General features: G+C 37.2%; 1 protein-coding gene across 5 annotated transcripts in view; it reads right to left on the bottom strand.

The window, feature by feature from the left end:
* Positions 1-12,374: 12,374 nt before the first annotated feature.
* The window catches only part of LOC105196229 (death-inducer obliterator 1), a 29,490-nt gene continuing 21,466 nt past the window's right edge, over positions 12,375-20,398 (bottom strand). For all 5 annotated transcript variants that reach the window (XM_039452299.1, XM_039452300.1, XM_039452298.1 and 2 more), the window contains 2 exons: positions 17,808-20,372; positions 12,375-16,725 (listed from right to left, as the gene is read on the bottom strand). In XM_039452299.1, coding sequence (XP_039308233.1) covers positions 15,886-16,725; positions 17,808-20,372 — 3,405 coding nt within the window. In that variant the 3' untranslated portion in view covers positions 12,375-15,885. The remainder of the gene's footprint in view (positions 16,726-17,807; positions 20,373-20,398) is intronic.

Below are 20,398 nucleotides of genomic sequence, written 5' to 3'. Positions count from 1 at the left end.
GTCGTAAAGACATCTTTTAGACATGTCTGAAAAACGTCTTTTGTAAGACGTCTAACAAATGTCTCATTTTCTGACGTCTTTTTGACATGTCCAAAAGATGTCGTAAAGGCGTTTATAAGTTTGGTAGACTAAAGGCGTCTATAAGTTTGGCAGTCATTTTATTAGACGTCTAATAAAACATTTTTTTAAAGACGTTTTTATATTTCTTTAATCACCAGATGATAGTTAATAATATCGTCAAATTTTTTGAAAATTTAATATATTTTATATTTCTCATATATATTTTATAAATTTTTTAATTTCTTAATTCCTTTTTTTGCATTTTTTTGTTTGATTGATTCTTTTGTGCTTTATACAAGAGTCTGTGTTTCCGTCTTAACCACGTACACCCAAGGACTTTGATTCTGTCCATGGGGAAATTTTCCAAACTGAAAAGTCGCTATCTCTCTACATACTTAAAGTTCATGATTAATGTAACGACCAATAAGCTGTAGTCATTTCATGAATCATGAACTGCAAATATGTAGAAAGTGGTGACTTCTTAGTTTGGAAAATTTCCCCATGGACAGAATCAAAGTCCTTGGGTGTACATACATTTCGTTTTAAATGTTTGCAAACGTTTCATATAGAATAGTCTGGCGATATTCTATTTGAAATGTTTCAGTACGTTGCAAATTAAATATTTTAGAGACATTCTACTTTAAATATTACATTCGCAATATTTTCTTAATATTCTGAAGACATTTTTTTTCAAATTTTTCCGAATGTTTCATGCGCCACCGCTAGGCGGCTACGCCACGGGCGATCTTCTCGTGAATCAAATGCGATATATCTAGGCGTCTCTGCAACCGACTCACCAGCTCACACTTCAATAAGAATCTTAATTAGAACCTGCTCGTTGTAACTTTGAAACAAATACTCGCTCTCATTTTTTTTCAAATGTGACGTGTGTATGGAACGGTGTTCCACATAAAATTTTACATTTTTACAATATGCCGTCAATATGATGTTAACGCGGACAGTAAACCGTTGGCAACAGTTGCCATCATGTTGCTATCATACATCTTTCAAACGTAAGAAGGACGTCTTACAGACGTCAAAAATGGAAAAATAAGACGTCTTTCTGTCTTCTGTAAGACGTCTTTAAGACGTCTGAAAAATTGCAAGACGTCTAAAAGACGTCTTTTAGACGTCAGAATGTTCTCTAGATACTTATTGTTAAGTTTAAAGATAGCCTAGAGAGAATGATAATGGAATAAACGTCAAATTAACTGAAAATTTTATTATCAGTTCTCATTGGAAATGATGCTCAGTGTCAGAAAAAAAAAAAATATATATATATATATATATGTCATCAAAAATTCTAATAATTTTTATTCTTACGAATTTCTGTTGAAGGTTGTCCATTTTTATCACACATACACAAATACACACACATAACAAGTAACCAGCGTTGCGTTATCCGATAAGCGTTGCGCATAAAATAAAAACTTGTGAATAAAATTCGGCGAAATGAACGTAAAACTGATCTGACTAATCACGAGCGTTTAGCCAATTTCGCATTGCGCACGTTCGGCATCCATGAGACTCCAGCCTCAATCACGTGCGTTCCGCATTACGCAGCTTTCATTATGGCTCTGGCAGACCAGCACGATTTGCGATATGCGACGCGCGTTTATCCAATGGGCGTACGTCTTTTCAAAAAAATTGTACGCCTATTGGATAATCGCGCGTCGCGTGTCGCGTCATCGCGCTGGTGTGCAGGAGCCATTACGCAATTTTCTAGACCCCCCCCCCAACCCCATGGAGCGAAACAAACGCATCGTTGTATCGTTTGAATAAACAGCAAGTCCATAAATAACCTTTAAATATTGTTTTTATTGCTTGTTGATTATTATAATGCACTTAAATACTGAATGAAATGCGTTTTTTATTGGAAATATTGATTAAAGGTGGAAAAATCTATGAAATTAGTTTTACTGTGATTTAACCTCTTTGAAATAATCATTTCTGATTGACTGCGCAAAGTCCGCGACCATTCACTCGTTTGCCACCATGAGAATGAAGGGTTTTGAAAACTGCGTAATAAAAACTGTGTAACACGGAACGCACGTGATTGGTTCCGCTCTCGTTCCGCGATTTTGCTCCATGTGACGGCACCCATGATGTAAGGCTGAAATCACACGATGCGTAATAGAGCTGCGGAATAGAGAATGCGTCATTGAAGCGACCAATCAGCGCTATTCCGCTCTTTGAGCTTGCGTGATAGAAAAGAGTGGAATAAAGTGTGCGTTGATGTGCGTTATAGCGGTCATAGCGTTCTATTACATCCTAAACCGTCGTATTTCAAGGTTAGATTATTGTTAAGTTAATTAATTATATTTGCAATAAATGTGTAATAGATTCAGTCACCATTTTTAACTTTTTATCCATAATAAAAATTAATTATAAACTTGTGGATACAAACTAATAATTAAATAAAAATGTGCGAGTACAGCTGTCAAGATAAAGTTTTGAAGCAATGACGCAATACGCATTACGCATGATTTCAGTGTGCACTGTTCACATGATGCGGAAAAATGACTATAAATGCGTGAAAGCAGTCAAAAAATAATTTTAAATTTATAAGTATTTATTACAAAATATTAAATATTATAACAATGATAATTGTTTTTACAATTTAAGAAATTATATTTTATTTTAATAAGCAAATTATTAACAAAAAGATAATAATTTCTAAATTATATTTATCCTGGATGTGTCTTTGCATCTCTTTGACGCATGTGAATATAGCGGACAAAACTCGCGTAATAGAAAAGAACGGAATAGCGCTGATTGATCGCTTCAATGACGCATTCTCTATCCCGCAGCTCTATTACGCATCGTGTGATTTTAGCCTAAGAAACATCTTCTTCATGACGGCACCCATTGGCTTTGTTTACACCGAATACTTGATACGCGTAATATGACCTAAGATTTGTTTTCTATTCCTGCACTAGACTGCACTGGAACGTTCTTTCTTGCTTTCACTAACTTTCAAATATATATCTATTTCATTTTAAGTGCACACTTATTCAGGGAATTCAAGAACAGAAAACAAACGGCTAGTTTACACCAAACATTTGACATGCATACTAACAAGTAACTTTCTAATAAATTATTTTAATTTCGACAATACGTGTAAATGTATACGTGATGATATCTATATTTAATTAATTATCTTGATTCATATTGTACCAGCTTAATGTACTATTCATTAAATTTATTACCGAAATTAAGATAATTGAATAGAAAGTTACTAAATATTTCGCGTATCAAGTATTCGGTGTAAACAAAGCCTATAGGCTTGTTTTCTATTTCTGCAACAGACTGCACTGAAACGTTTCTTCTTGCTTTTACTAACTTTCAAATATATATCTATTTCATTTTAAGTACACACTAATTTAGGGAGTTCAGGAACAGAAAACAAACGATATGCGTGTCAAGTGTTCGGTGTAAACTAGATCATAGAGATATGACATAGGTGTGTTCCCATTTGCTGATTTCCAGTAGACCCATGAAATTTGATTCTGTCCATGAGAAAATTTTCCAAACTAAAGAAGTTACCACTTTCTCCTCGCAGTTTATGATTAAAGTAATGATTAAAGGGTCCCACACATGAAATGCATAACGTTACATAAGCACAACTAGAGTCCTATATAAAGAGAGAAGCGACATTGATGTCCGAAGCTCTGATTGGTAATTCGATTGATACTTGATTGGCTAAGCTAGCAGCCATATTGTGACCACAGCTGTTTGTAGAATGATACGAATGGTGTTTGATGACGTTAGAGCGGTCCCAAATAGAGTCCTATATAAAGAAAGAAGCGACATCGAACCCCCACCACAACCTTCAGTATCCAATTGAGTCCTCCACCACCATTTTGGGACCGCTCTAACGTCATCAAACACCATTCGTATCATTCTACAAACAGCTGTGGTCACAATATAGCTGCTCGCTTAGCCAATCAAGTATTAATCAGATTACCAATCAGAGCTTCGGACATCAATGTCGCTTCTCTCTTTATGGTTGTGTTCCGATATTAACTGCCAGTACTGAAAATGTATAGTATATGTGACGTGAACTATAAATTTTCAGTACTGCCAGTAAAAACGGAACACAGCCTATATAGGACTCTAAGCATAACATATGACCGATGGGCCAATGAGCATCCAGCACAAAGTCGCCATATTAATTTACATAACATTTTTATTGGTCTATCGGTCTTATGTTATGTTATTCATTTCATGTGCGAGGCTCTTAAGACGAGCTTGAAAATAATAGCAAATTCGATTGGCGTGCACTCGCCCCGTTCCAGTGGCTGGTAACTTTTTGTTACTAGGCGCACTTGCTCGGAGTGTGTATTTTTATACTGAACTGAGTGCGGGTATTTACACTAACCTAGGTGAAGTTATTTACTCTGACTCAACTCAGTGCAACTGGTAACTTGAATTATAACTATTGCTATATATTGATAATTATTAGTTGATTAATCTATTGATTACTACCGCTAATAAATTATTAGTCAACTGTTATGCATTTTTTTAAACATAAAAAACTACGCACATCTTCAAATTTACGAGCAACTAATCTTTTTCTATTTTCTGTATCTGGCATCTTTATCATATTTGAAGCAATATAATTAAAATATTTCATAACATTTGTTATGATAGAATGAAAAGTAGATTCTGCTACATTAAATCTAGATGCAATGTCCCATATCACACATTTGTTTCCTGCAAACCTGTAAATATAATATTATTAAATACTTATGTATATACATATTAATTACATAAATATATAAAAAACATACCATAAAAGGGCTAATAACTGTACATCACTATTTATTGTTTTATGCCCACCATACTCTGTTGTTATATTATAAATTTCCAAATTTAAATACATATTATTCAATATATCGAACATGCTTTGTTTCAAACAAAAATGTCGCTGAAACTAATAACAGATGTTTTAAATTTAAAATAACAAATATTTAAAATATGTTGTAACGATACGCCCCTCCACCGTCCGTGCGCCTCCGTTCCGTCCACCGAACACCGAACGTCGAGTGCGGCCAAAGACCACGTGCACGCACAACCGAACTTCGCCGTGCAACCACGCGACGACACGCGCGCCGACCGTGGCGTTCCGTAACGCTCCCACTCCGGCTCAACCGACCGAGCGCGCGGATTGGCTTGCTCAGCCGCGCGTTCGGATATATAAGCCGGCAGTGGGAACGCACAAGTCAGATCTGTCCGACTATCCGTCCCATCCACAAGACCGAGCATTCTCGATCGCTCCTTAAAGACGAGCATTCTCGTCGCTCTCCTGCTCCTCGACGGGCATTCCCGTTGCTATCCTCGGCCGAGTATCCTCGACCAACCGACTCCGATATCCCCGACGAGCATTCTCGTTATCATCACCGGCCGAGCATTCTCGACCAATCACGTCCGAGATCCTCGACGAGCATTCTCGTCATCATCACCGGCCGAGCATTCTCGACCAATCACGTCCGAGATCCTCGACGAGCATTCTCGTCATCATCACCGGCCGAGCATTCTCGACCAATCACGTCCGAGATCCTCGACGAGCATTCTCGTCATCATCACCGGCCGAGCATTCTCGACCAATCACCGTCGTCCTCGAATACCTTTACCGTCGAACCGACGAATTTCGTAACCCATTCATCGGCAGGGCACAAGCAACCTGTCGATCGAGCGCCCCACTTGCACGGGGCGCGCTCGGGCGAATCGCGGCGGCGACCGCGCCGGCAACGACCCGCATTTGCGCACACGCTTACACAACCGCGTTGGCCAATCCCGCCGCGCCCCGCGACTCCCCGACTGTACGGGCAAGCAGCCCGCATAACTCACTAGTCTAGTCGAAAACTTGTAAATAGATAGTTCTAGCATTAGATAGAAACCGCGCCGCGTAACTGGTAATCCGAGTACCAGCCATATCAGTATCTCTTTGCGATCTCTCTGTTATTAGCGCGATCATTATCTTTTTATTTTGATATCTCTCTATTTCGTTAGCTCTTTTATTTTCTTCCATGTTCATTCTGTCAACTCTTTGTGCAATTGTTATTTCTAATAAATCATTCACTATCTTTTGCTACGTAAAACATTGGGTATAGTCATTACGGACACCTGACCAACCGACGAGCCTTATCCGGTCCGATCCCGAAGTTCCCGCACCGCACCGAACCGACCGAAACCGCGAACCGTTACAATGTTTATAATTTCGTATAGCATACCTCCTTGTCAGATTATTTATTAATAATTTCCATCATATTTTTTACTTTTGGAATATTTTCACATTTTATTAATATTGTCATTATCTCTTCATTGCTGGAACTGCTTGAACTATCTAATAGTTCGTCTAATAACAATATTTTTTCCATCATATTTTTGCCATCTTCTATTATTATATACGTTGTATCAATTTTGTACTAAACTATAAGTACGGAACGCACTGAATCGCACTGCCAAAAATCTCGGTGCGGTTCAGTGTAGAGTCCTAGGCTGTATTCCGATATTAACTGCCAGTACTGAAAATGTATAGTATATGTGACGTGAACTATAAATTTTCAGTACTGCCAGTAAAAACGGAACACAGCCCTATATAATAGGCTTGTTTTCTATTCCTGCACTAGACTGCACTGGAACGTTCCTTCTTGCTTTCGCTAACTTTGAAACATCTATCTATTTCATTTTAAGTGTACACTTATTTAGAGAGTTCAGGAACAGAAAACAAACGGAAAGAGAGAAGCGACATTGATGTCCGAAGCTCTGATTGGTAATCTGATTGATACTTGATTGGCTAAGCGAGAACCAATATTGTGACCACAGTTGTTTGTAGAATGACTGCGTTCAGCAGACTCAACATGTTGAGATATTCTTCTAAATCATCCAATCAGACTTTTAGATTTAGAAGAATACACCAATAACAGCAAGCGCTCAATAAACTGTTGAGTCTGCTGAACGCAGCCAATAATACGAATGGTGTTTGATGACGTTAGAGCGGTCCCAAAATGGCGGTGGAAGACTCAATTGGATACTGAAAGCTGTGGTGGGGGTTCGATGTCGCTTCTCTCTTTATATAGGACTCTAGTTCAGTGCATTCTGTACTAGTGTAATGCGTTCAATCAAACATAAAAGTATCACTGAACTAGAGTAGTACAATTCAATCGAACACGTTTTTACTAGCACCTTTTCAGTGCATTATCAATTAAACACACCATAGTTTCTGAATCAGTAAAGGACCTCGCACATGAAATGCATAACAGAGCATAAGCGTAGCATAAAGCTTTTGGACCAATAGGAATCTTATGTAAATCAATATGGCGACTTTATGCTGAATGCTCATTGGTTCATCGGTCTTATGTTGTGCTTATGTTATGTTATGCATTTCATGTGCGAGGCCCTGTAGAGTGCACGCCAACCGAGGCTGTAGGCTTGTTTTCTATTCCTGCATTAGACTTGCACTGGAACGTTCCTTCTTGCTTTCGCTAACTTTGAAACATCTATCTATTTCATTTTAAGTGTACACTTATTTAGAGAGTTCAGGGGGTCAATCATGTAATTTCACGTGGAACTTTTCACGTTTCACTTTTCACTTTTCACGTTTCACTTTTCATTTTTCACTCATAGAGAGTTCACGTGAATCTTTTCACGCACAGCGATTATGTATGAATAATGCGCGGAAGTTTAGTTTGCGTTCCGAAATTCACCATTAGAGGTTCTGTCATTGCAACTATCAAGCGATCGTGAAAAAGGTTTCTACCTGCTTTTACAGTATAACTTTTACTGTAAAAATTTTATTATATAAAAAAAATTGTAAAAAAATTCATAAATAAATAGCAATATTTCTTAGTTATATTGCATAAACTTAATTTACAAATATAATATATATTACATTTATTTTTAATGATCCATATATTGTAACAATTATTTTATTATGTAGTAATCTAATACTCAAAATTACATTGTAATTTAATTCAAACATTGTTTTTCAAAATTAATTTTAATTATTTTTTATGTGTGTAAATTTTAAAGTAAATTAATTTTATTAGTCATTAAATTTAACTTTGTTTAATTAAAAAATATTGAATAATTTAGAATACGGACCTTGATCAAAACTGAATTCTCCGCTCACACATGTATTTTCCAAATTTATAAGTTATAAACACTTACATGATTGATTAATATTCTATTTCACAAGACGCACCTTTCTTATATCATTGTGTATCAAAACGCGTTTAAAGTATATTTTTATCTAAATTTGCATTTGATGAAACCTCATTCTATATAATTATCAAAACATCAATTTGTCAAATATAAATATCAAACCTAATTACATCACAAAAGCATTATTTTTATTTATGTATGTATTACTTTATCCTGTCAACGCAATGCAATACCAAAAAGGTTAACCTCTTCAATAATACCTCTTTAAACTGTTACCACACTTTCATTCTTATTTCAAAATACATACAATTTATTAATTCCCTAAATTTTCACCTTTTCGCCATCACGGCTGATGGCGAAAAAGTTCACGTGAAAAAGTTCATATTTCCGCTCATGAGTGAGTTACATGATTCCGTGGAATCGTACATGATCGTGCATTTCACGTGAAACTTTTCACTTTTCATGTTTCCGCCCTAGGGGAAATGTTACATGATAGACCCCCAGGAACAGAAAACAAACGGACGGTGTGTTCCGATATAACTGCCAGTACTGGCAGTAGTGAAAAATCCGTTCCGTTATTGGTACGCAGCGCACTGCGACAGCATCTAGTAACATCAATGACGTCATGAATGGTAGTCATATTGCCACTGTGACTACTGCACATGGTGCTATCCCTTCCACCATGCTACTGCAGCTTTCAAGGTGAGGTAGCTACAGTGCAATGTGGCTACTATGCTGTTCCGAAATACGATGCTATAGCAGTGCTGGCAGTAATGCAGTAATATTGGAACAGTTGTGACAGTGTACTGTCATGACGTCACATTTACTGCACTGCCAGTAAAAACGGAACACAGCCCGAATACAATACACTAGAAGAGGGCGCACTCAGTGCGCACTAGTGCATCCAATCGAATTCGCTATAAGTTACGACTGAATACGGGCCTAGGTTATGTTGCTTTCTATTTGCGGCCGAGAGATTATCAATATCCATTGCTCTCGTTGGCGTAGCCTGTAGATGATGAGCCGCAGTATCACGGATGGTGTTTGAGCGAGCTGCTTTCCTAGAATGAGTGGAGATTGTTGACGCTTTCTTTCCCTCTCCTAACGTGGTGGTAGTTGTGGTTGCATCATTCATTTCTTCTTCGCTATCATTCAGGGAGTCAGTCAAAGATTTATTAAAAACCTGCTCAGGCTATGGTCCACTTGACGCTACAAACGCTTCTAAGTATTTTTTGATTGGTCAATTTGTAAAATTCATTGTTCCGATTGGTTAATCAAACGCTTCGAAGCATTTGTAGCGTCAAGTGGACCGCAGCCTCAAACATATCGAACGATTGTTGTGGAATAAGAGCGGAACCGGAGACAGGAACCTTTTCCGAGAAAATACGATTAGATGACGGTGTAATTAGTCCAGTAGGATCTGCACCCGGAGGGATGCCAGGTGCCCGGCTTTCCCTCCCTCCCGGATCACACGAGGCCGAAGACCCTTTCATATCATGTTCCGGCGGAATTAAGCGATAAATTTCTGCGATTCGCGCACTAAAGGAGTCCTGACCTTACGTGGACTCTGAGAGTTTAATTATTTTACGCAATCTAAAAAGTGCCACAACTTTGAGACAAGTAACACTTAGGCCCGGTTTTGCACCTTTTGGTAAGTATCAGGTAATTTAACTGTTAGGAGTGTTAGGTAAACCTATGCATTTCGCATAGATTTACTTAACAGTTAAATTACCTGATACTTACCAAAAGGAACAACCGGGCCTTAAGCACCTCGAAAACACGACCACTCACTACGAGCCGCCATGCGCGAATCCCAGCGAATCCCAATAATAACGAGAAAGACACGTTATTATCATGAACTATCAAGAGACGAGATAAACCACACACACATAAAGATGTGAGATTGGAGACTCGAGAGCTGAGATTTGAGATTGGAGATCTGAGATTTGAGATTGGATATCTGAGAAACGACTATAAATTCAAGCTTACAGCATAATTTTTGATAAACTTGAGATGTATTAAGAAACTATTTTGCCTCATTTTTTTATATTACCAATAAATACTAAATATGACTTTCACACACACACTCTCTCTTCTCTTTCTCTCTAGATTTATCCGTAAAATTATAAAATCTTTATAAATTTTATATCCATATTTCAGGATACATTTAGTAATGAATATAAACACTTTGTATGACGCATAACTACATTGAGTACTATTATTCAAGTGTAAGGATGACTGAACAAATCAATGACCGCATATAATCTTTATGATTACGATTAATATTAATAATGATGAAATATATAATACTATATAATGACGAAGTGTCATATATCAGCCAAAGATCGTGGTACAAAAATGTACAATAAAATAAGCTAGATAGCTAATTCCCTTACAAAATAATTGTTAAATGTAGACGGGGTGTGTACAACACACAATAATCTATGTAAATGTAATATACGCTGTATTATGTAGAGTTACTTGTTAGTACATTTAAAGGTAAATTGCTAAATTAGTTCGGTATCATAGCCTGATGATCTACAAATAAAATACAAACTTTTATACTTTTCTATACCATCTAAAAAAATTGATGTTATCTTGAAACAATTGCGTTTGTAATAGTTATCTCACGCAATACCATACTGGCAATTGAACTATTCAAATTATATGGTACATAAATTGAAGTCCATTTTCTTTACAAGTTTATGTTTGCACACAGAATATAATACCTTGTACTCCATCATATTCAATAAGAGGACAGAAGAAACTAGTAAGAACGCATACAAAGACATAAATGTGCACATTAAAAAAATAAAAGAATAAAAAATTACTTACATTTCAATATTATCAAAACACCAATAATTTTCCTAAATCTTTTTTAGATATCAGAATTTGGGATAAATAGCCTCGAAAAATTCGTAATAACGCAGAAAATTTTACAATATAAATATTATATCAATGTCTATCATAAACGCATAATTTTTTTAAGTCGCTAAAGGGTGAGAACCGGTTAACTGCATTAAGACCGCGATATGTTATATTGTACGCATTTTAACAATGTTTCCACACGTATACAAAATTAAATGCTCCAAATTTATTATCTCAATAGCTAGAGTTGTCATATTATGGAAGAGAAAGATAATAAACTTACAGTTAGTACACGCACGCACGCACGCACGCACGCACGCACGCACGCACGCACGCACGCACGCACGCACGCACGCACGCACGCACGCGCACGCACGCACGCACGCACACGCACGCACGCACGCACGCACGCACGCACGCACGCACGCACGCACGCACGCACGCACGCACGCACGCACGCACGCACGCACGCACGCACGCACGCACGCACACGCACGCACGCACGCACGCACGCACGCACGCACGCACGCACGCACGCACGCACGCACGCACGCACGCACGCACGCACGCACGCACACGCACGCACGCACGCACGCACGCACGCACGCACGCACGCACGCACGCACGCACGCACGCACGCACGCACGCACGCACGCACACACACAGGGTGTCCCATTTTTAAAAACGCACCTCGATAATTTTTCAATAAAGCATTTTCATTAAAAATGTTTCAGACAAAAGTTGCATGGTTTCAATGGGGTCATAATATAGTGTCATTAATTTGATCTTTAATAGTTGCTTGAAAGTTACGTGAAGGACACCTTTAATTTTTTTAATGGGCCTACCTACTTTTTATTACATATTCTTGTTTATTTCGAGATCTTTCCAAAACACTACAAGAAAGTTTATTTTCGTTGAGTACTTTTCGAGTTGTGAGGCTTAAAAGCTACGATGTACTGTAACTTTCAAGCGTCAAAACTCGGAAAGTACTCAATAAAAATAAACTTTCTTGTAGTGTTTTGAAAAAGTCTCAAAATGAGCTACAAGAATATGTAATAAAAAGTAGGCAGTCCGATTTAAAAAATTGAAGGTGTCCTTCACGTGACCTTTAAACAACTATTCAAGGTCAAATTAATGACACCATCTTATAACCTCCTTAAAACCATGCAACTTTTGTTTGAAACATTTTTACTGAAAACGCTTTATTGAAGAATCATCGAGGTGCGTTTGTTAAAATAGGACACCCTGTGTATATAAATAAATAAAAAAAAAATATATATATATTTTTTATATTTATTGTACACAACAAAAACGCATGTATGCATTAACTGCGTCTTGTATGTAATTATACAATCAAATATTGTGCATGTTGCGTGCGCGTGTGATCAGCGTTTTCTGGTCGGAGTGATATTGTGCACGATTTATACATCGCTGTTTGCTTGAACTGTTTGAAGTCGGAATTTAATTTAAAACACATTTGCATTATCACAATGCATCATAATGCGACCATAGACACAGAAAAAATAGACTGAGCATAAAGTGCGAAAGTTTAAGATCACGTAGAAAACGAAGAAAAACAATTAATAGTAAAAGAGGAGAGGCAATTGAAATAAAACATAAAGAAAGAAATACTGCTTTCTGTTTTTATTTTACCTGGGATGCGTTCCATTTAAACTTGCAAATGATACTCTTGGCACTATTTCATCCATATTGTTTATCAAATATTAAACAAAAATACACAAAGCTCGCGAGTATGGCGGGCATTAAGTAGAACGCACTTTTAATCAATATCTAGCAATAGATATGCTCGATCTATTCTTACTATATCTATGATAGTGAACAGAATTTAAAATATCGTAACTGATATTCTTCGCTATTTTTTCAATCTGTACTTTTATCCTATCAAAAATAATTTGAATTAAGTATTATTCTTTAAATTTTTATTTACAAAGAAAATTTAAACATAACGGTCTCTTTAATTATGTTCAAATAATTATCTTTAAATGTTATAGTTATACATTATGTTAAATATATACTTAAAAAATACATTTAAAAGATATATATGTGTATGCGTGTGTACATATATGTATATAGGGAGTCAATAATGACTGAAATACTTCTTACGAGTTAATAGAGCAGATCAAGAAAGAAGAAGAAATGTCTATAATTTTGCAAACTTTGCAATAATTAATTTACGAGATACTAATTATTAAAGCTAGCCGAATACGTCAGACCTATCACAGATGTAAGCGCGTGATGAGACGTCCTACGTCCAATCATCGTTGCTATGTGCGCGGGTAGTTTTTTTCAAGCGATATTGGGCCATTTCTGTTGCCGCTTATAATAAACGATTTCCCGCGCGTCTTGCAACCTTGAGAGCCGGGTGGTCCTATCCCGCCGTGTCTCGCCATGCGCTTGAGATTTTGCTCAGAGCAGGTTGAACTAAGTCGGCAATTTTCAATAATTAATATCTCGTAAATTATTGCAAAGTTTATAAAATAGTAGAGGTTTCTGCTGTTTGATCTGTTCTATCGCGAACGGTGATTTGGTCATTATCAAACATCCTGTATAATTTTTATTGTATACATGTATTTTTCAATTCCAATTTCTCGAAAATCAGTTCTGTGGATCTCTTTCAAGACAAAATAAAATAATTGGGGCTACTTTGTATATTTTTATGCGAGAGAGCCATAGCTATTTTTGCCGATTTGAAACTCTTAATAAAATATATTACAGAAACTTGTGTTTTGTATCGCGCGCGCTTATACACACACACACACACATATATATATATATATATATATATGTATGTATGTATATATATTTACATACACAAGGGCGATGTGATTGCATTCGCCAAGTTTTTTATCTTTTCGCTTTGGTATTTACAAGAGTAATACGTGCTCTGATTCGACGCATGTGCGTGTAAGTTCTGCGTATATACCACGAGTACGTCGATCAAGCAACACGATTGCTTATGTACCTTGTACGGCGATACATTAAGCTATACATACATCGGATGCTTCCAATTTAGTGACACAAGTCGATACGAGCGTCGTTCTATCTTTACTACTTATTGAACATAAAAAAAGGATAGAATAATGTTTGCGTCTTGTATTATTACATGGAAAGCACCCATTAGCATCAATAGAGTTAGTCTATACAAGGTGATTTTTAAGTATTCTAAAAAAAATTAAGGTAATTATTCTTACAAATAATTCAAAATAAAAATATTCTCTTATCATTATACATTGTGTTCCACACTTCGTGTAGCAACAATTAATGATAAACTCTTGAAATCGTTTCGAGATAAAAATACAGAAACTAGTAATGATATCAAACTGATGAATTATCTATTAGAACTCTTAAATATGAAAGAAACCTTAAAATCATTGAGGACAGTAAAGCCTCAAAAATTAAAAAAAAAAAAAAGGTAATGAAAAAATCTTTCCAAAATTTCCGAGAACTTTTCCGAACTAAAAATATCAGCAGATGTGTGGAAAATCGTATTAATAGAAAAAAAAAATGATATTCGTGTTTAAGAACACCTGTATTACTGTGCGATGTGCAATGTTTGAGCATGCAAATTCTGGATAGTTTGATCGATTAAATCTAAATCTTCTGATTAAAAAAAAATTTTTGTTGCTTCGACAGTTTGATATTAGGATTTTTGTTTCGAAACAATTTCAAAAAATCATCATTAACAGTCGTCACACTTAAGTCTTGAACACATCATATTAGCTTCGAACAATAGATTTAAATTGACTTATCCAGATACTTCACAAAACCTGCCTCTACATGTCTCTCGTTGTCAATAAATACTAGAGACAATCAACTTAGTAAGGCGATTTTATCAAAATTTTGCAAAGGATGTAAATTTATTAGCTCTTTCTTATTCCCTTCTTTTTCCTATTTCTTTCTTTCGGGAAGTGACAAAAAATAGTAAACCAATTAAAACTGCCTTATGGCAAGACTTTGATTACAGAATCTCTAGTAAACACGTGGAAGATGCAATCCTTCTCGCGGATATAATTCGCGAAAAATTCGTTTTAACGGTAGACATGAGAATACAGCGGATAGAGGATTACGGAAGGGTATAATTTTGTCCATATTCCTGCGTAGACAAAATTCTAACAAACATACATATCATAGAAGTATCGCACATTATTTCTTCCTCGAGAAAAACTAGCGGTCAATAATGTTTTATCACTTAAAATTACCTGCTTTCCACATGCACACATATTTTATACAAGATGCGTTACGTGCATTATAAAAAGTTCGGAACTCTGCTAACTTCAAGCGAGAGAAGACATTATTGATTGCTTGTGTACAAATACTTTTGAGCGAAGAAACCTCACCTGTATTTCTATATTCAACACTTACTAAAAATATACAGTGTTTTTCTTAACGATATTCAACAAACGCTTACGGAAATGCATACGACTCACTGTCAAGTACGCTAGATTTCACATTTACAATTTCATTCGTTCTTTCTCTTTCATACTGACAACTTCGCATACATATCTTTCTTTTTCATTTATAGTATACCAATTTATAATTCCGCTCAGAAATAGACAACGGAGAGATCGTCTTTTACAATTTATGTTACAAGTTACAGCCAAGCTCTTTTAGTAGTTTATCGCTCCGTTGGATTATTTTTTCCTCGCGCAAAAGAAATACAATGTCACTTTGTACACGACAATGTTCACTAGATAGCGATACGCTAGAAAGACTACGTGTTGGAGGGTCACCATCCCGTGAATCACAAATCATAAGAATTAGAGACTCTTATTCAGATGGTCTTTGACCCCAGCGAGATTTTGTCCTCGGTATTCTAGAGGGCGATGGTGAGTCGCCGTCGTCGCTCAACTTCCGCTTGACGTTCAGTACTATTCCGCTTTTGGGTGAGACCTTTGAGTGGGATGTGCCTGCTACTTTAGAGACGTCCATCGCTGGCGGAGTCGACGGAAAAGAGGGAAAATCTTCATCCTCAAGACCAGGTGGCTTTGGCTGTTCAGGGGTGAAGCTTTTCTTGAAAGAATCTGAAGAATTTGGTTTGTACGATTTATTCGCCTCCAACACAGGTTCCGTTGACGGAAGAACTTGCAGTGACGGCGATATCGCTGCGTCACTCGCAGAGCCAATGGCCGGCGGCGTTAAAACGAGCAAGGATGATGGCAACGACGACGATATGGAAGAGGTTGGTAGCGTCGGTAATGCGGATGCTGCTTCGACAGCAGCCAATTCCTCCTCGGCCTTTCTGATCAGATCAAGATCGCTCAAAGTACTCAAAGTGCTTCTATTTTCTTTGGAAACTTCTAGTGGTGTTTTCTCCGACTGACTCATTCTAGAAGAAGGCGAGGGCGAATATCTCTCCGAATTCTGATAGAGTGTGGGGAGAAATGATGCGCTAGGTTTCGATGGAAGATAAGGGTCCACTTTCGAGGATTCCTGTCGCTTGACATTCGCCAGGATCTCCTGTAAATTCGGCGGTATAGTAATGTCCGAGACCTTATCAAGGATAGGCTGTGCAAACTTGGAGATGGGTGGCGGAGGCGTGAAGGACCGAGCGTTCGATGGGCTGTAAGCTTCTTCGGAATCATCAGCGGGCGGATCTAGTCCCAAACCCTGAAAGAATCAGATCAAAAATTAAGATATAAAAGTACAAGAAATATCAATAAAGGTAAATAATGTTCACAATTGATCAACAACGCAATTAATGTAAATGTCAATTGACAGAAAAATACGCGAGAGTATCTTTGACGAATTCGTATTTCATTAATGCGAGATTATTTGACAAAGAGAGAGAGAGAGAGAGAGAGAGAGAGAGAGAGAGAGAGAGAGAGAGATTGACATGTAAATCTGTTACAACTTTAATCTAAAATTTGTCAAACAAATTTATCATTTTTATGATTTTGCAAATATTTAAAAATATTTTTCCATTGAGAGTACAGTACTATTAACAGATTTTTATTTTGGTGAATATATTGATTATCTGGATTATTTGAAATGTTACATTAATGTACTTGGGCTAAATAAAATATTTTTATTTTTTTTAAATTAATAAAATTTTTGAAAATAAAATTTAAAAAAACTCGAATAAAGTTCGAAGTTCATTTAAATTTATTTTATTATTTAAAATACTTTAAAAATAAAATTTAAAAAATGCTATTAAGTTTTAAAAATTCGAGCTTAAAAAAATTTTTTTAGTAGTATTTTAAATGATTTTAAAAGTTTCATAGTAAAAAAAAAGGGGGGGGGAGGCTTTATTCAGTTCAAGTACTTTATATGCCCATGTTTCTCGTCATGGTACCTTACATTACTAACCTAAAAAATATGATAGCTAACTCGCAAAATCACACATTTTTATGATATGGTCATTATATTGTAATTTAATATGGAAAAATGGGAAAAATTCATAATTTATTTTTATTCTACATACAACTATTTAATTAAATTCTTTTACACTCATTGTTAATAGATAAACTTCAATTTTTCATGCTCAATTAATGAGCGCTTCAATGCTCTTCAATTATCAATTACTCATTCGATCAAATTCTTTCAAAAGAATCTAAAGCAATTTAGGAGATAAGATCGGAATATGTGTGATAGAATTCAAAATTAATTTTATTTGTACAAGGTGAACAAAGAGATATAACAACATAATAACAATCAAAATTGCAAAAAATAAGCCTAATAGAGATTCTCACCGGCAAAGTAGGCGTCGTTTCGTCGAGAAACGACGAACTAATACTTTGTATTTGTTGCCTCTGTTCCTCGATCTGTTGCTTCTGCTCCTCAATCTGTCGATTCAGTTCGTCCATCTTCCTCTGTAACTCTGTGGAGTTCTTGCTAGATGAAGACAAAATATTAGCGGCGCTGTCGACGGTCGTCTCCAGATTGTTCATATCGTCATCCATCTCGCCAGGGCTGTACGGCTCGTCACCGTCATCGTCTAATGCAACTTTACCAGGTGATGAGGTCAGGTCGATTTTTGACGACAATTCCGGCACAATTTTGCATATCGTCGCGGTGTCTATGATGCCGCGTGACATACCTATATGCGCCTTGTTTAAAGATTCCAAGGTCATCTGTGTCACTGTCGCCGTCGCCGTTGTTGCCTTCTCTTTTGTTGAATCTAACGTGGTCGCTTTATACAACATGGGGGACGAAGTTGGTGACGGTGATAAAGTCTTCTCCTTCGGTACGCTAACCAATGGCGGAGTATAACTTCTGTCGGATGTCTTGGACGTTTTCGAAGGTATTACTGGCGGCACAGCCGATAATCGTTTTTTCTTGTTACGAACTATGATACCGAGAAGTAGATGTGGCCGATTCTCCTCAAATCCAGGTCCGGTGAGTGGCATCAGAACCGACGGTATTGTACTCTGATTCGAAAATGGCATTATATAAAAGTCTTTGATATTTTTGGAAACATTACCAACAACGCCTAAACGACTTCTACTGTTCAAATAACTGTACAATGTTATATAAGGAATCTTCTCTTCGTCATTCGCAGCTGTTAATCTGATGATTAGAATCTCCTTTGAACCGCTCCTCTTCATTTTCGAGATGTAGTCCCAAACAGTTTCGTGACTGATCCTACCGACGACATCAACGGTATCCGGCAAATCGTCCATGAGATCTTTGGCATTGCCGCTTACTTCTTGCGCAGTTATGAAAAATTTAGCGACGTCAACCATATTAACAAAACCGCGCCAGACGGTGTGCCAACTGCCCTTCGCCGATGTTTCCTTGTCTGTTACCTGTTCTTTGTCTCTCTCGGATTCTTCGTTTATATCGGGCGTTTTGATCGTGACGGTAGAACTAGGTTCTCTGTCAGATATATCGGAATCGTTCCCATCAATCGTGTTCGTTGTTGCCTCGTCTTCTATGTGCCGCCAGAGACGATCCTCTATCGGTTTTTCCACAGGTGCTGGAGAAATCTCCTTTTTCTTTTCCATTTCCTTCTTACGTTCCTCATCTCGTTTATCGAGATCCTTAGAATCTCTACTTCCGCTACGATTTCTCGAATGACTATCATTACGCTTATGTCTGTCCTTCTCTTTCTGCCGGTCTCTCTCCTTTATACTTGCCTTGTCTCGATCTCTGTTTCGATCTCGATCCTTCTCTCGCTCTCTATCCTTGTCGCGTCTGCTTTCCTTGTTTCTGTTCGACTTCCGCTCCTTGCTCTTGTCTCGCGTCTTGCTGCGATCTCGATCTCGACTACGACGATGCCGACTGCGACTTCTCTCCTGTCGATCCTTGGCCTTGAATTTTGTGCCGTCGTGCTCTCTCCCTTTCTCTTTATCCTTTTTCCTTCGTTCGTCCGCATTCTTAGATTTCTTTGTTTCTATTTGCGCTTTTAATCTATCCTTGCTTTTATCTTTCTCCAGATCATCAACTGTAGAACTTATACTGTCGCCATTATTTAACGCGGAAACGATATCTTGTACAGGCGTTTTAGGATCAACGTGATCGATTCCACCATCATTCTCGATTATCTGTTCACCCTTGTGAGTTTTGACGACGATCGACTTGGCCTGAGCCATCAAATCCAGTTCGTTCTTCTTTATCATTTCTAGTTGATGTTTAGTTTCCTTTTCACGCCACTCAGCCAATTCCTGACTAGCCATCTCGTCCGGACTTAATCGCACTACAGCATCAGGTGTTAATGAGCGATCTGCGATCTTTCTAAATAACGTCAAATTCTTAGTATCTTTTATGTTGAACACAAGACTCCTGTACTTTGCTTTGTATTTAGAGCCAGTGTCCTTGAAATATTTATACATTTCGAGTTCTATGTTGAAAGCCAAATCGGCAATCTCCTCATCAGTTAATTTCAGATCTTCAGTTTCTTTTATACGGCTAGACAGTAATTCCGTCAGCGTTTTACGGATATTCACTCGTATAGGTTCTGTTTCTGGTTTCTTTACTGGTGTTAATTTAGTTTGTTTTAATTGAGATGGTGATGGCTTTGCTTCCTGCTTCTTAGTCGATGTTTGCTTCGGCGAACCTGCCGCTTGAGTTTTCAGTTGTACCTGTGTGACACTCTTTGGTGTCTTCAATACCATAGGATTTTTTCCTGACATTGTTGTTATCGTCTGTTTTAGTTGTGTTGATTTATTGCCCGACGACGTTTGTTGTTGCATAGCGGGAATTATTGTAATTTTTTTGTTGGATGCTAGAACAGTTTGTTTTGATCCTGCTACCTTGGTATAAATCATCTTTGGCATGTTTTGCACTTTAGTTGAAGATAACTGCGTAGTTTTTACCTGAAAACAATTCTTTTCATTAACTT

Source organism: Solenopsis invicta, chromosome 8 (assembly GCF_016802725.1).
Source record: "Solenopsis invicta isolate M01_SB chromosome 8, UNIL_Sinv_3.0, whole genome shotgun sequence".
NCBI classification, from domain to species: Eukaryota; Metazoa; Arthropoda; class Insecta; order Hymenoptera; family Formicidae; genus Solenopsis; species Solenopsis invicta.
This window is presented reverse-complemented; position numbering and strand designations above follow the sequence as displayed.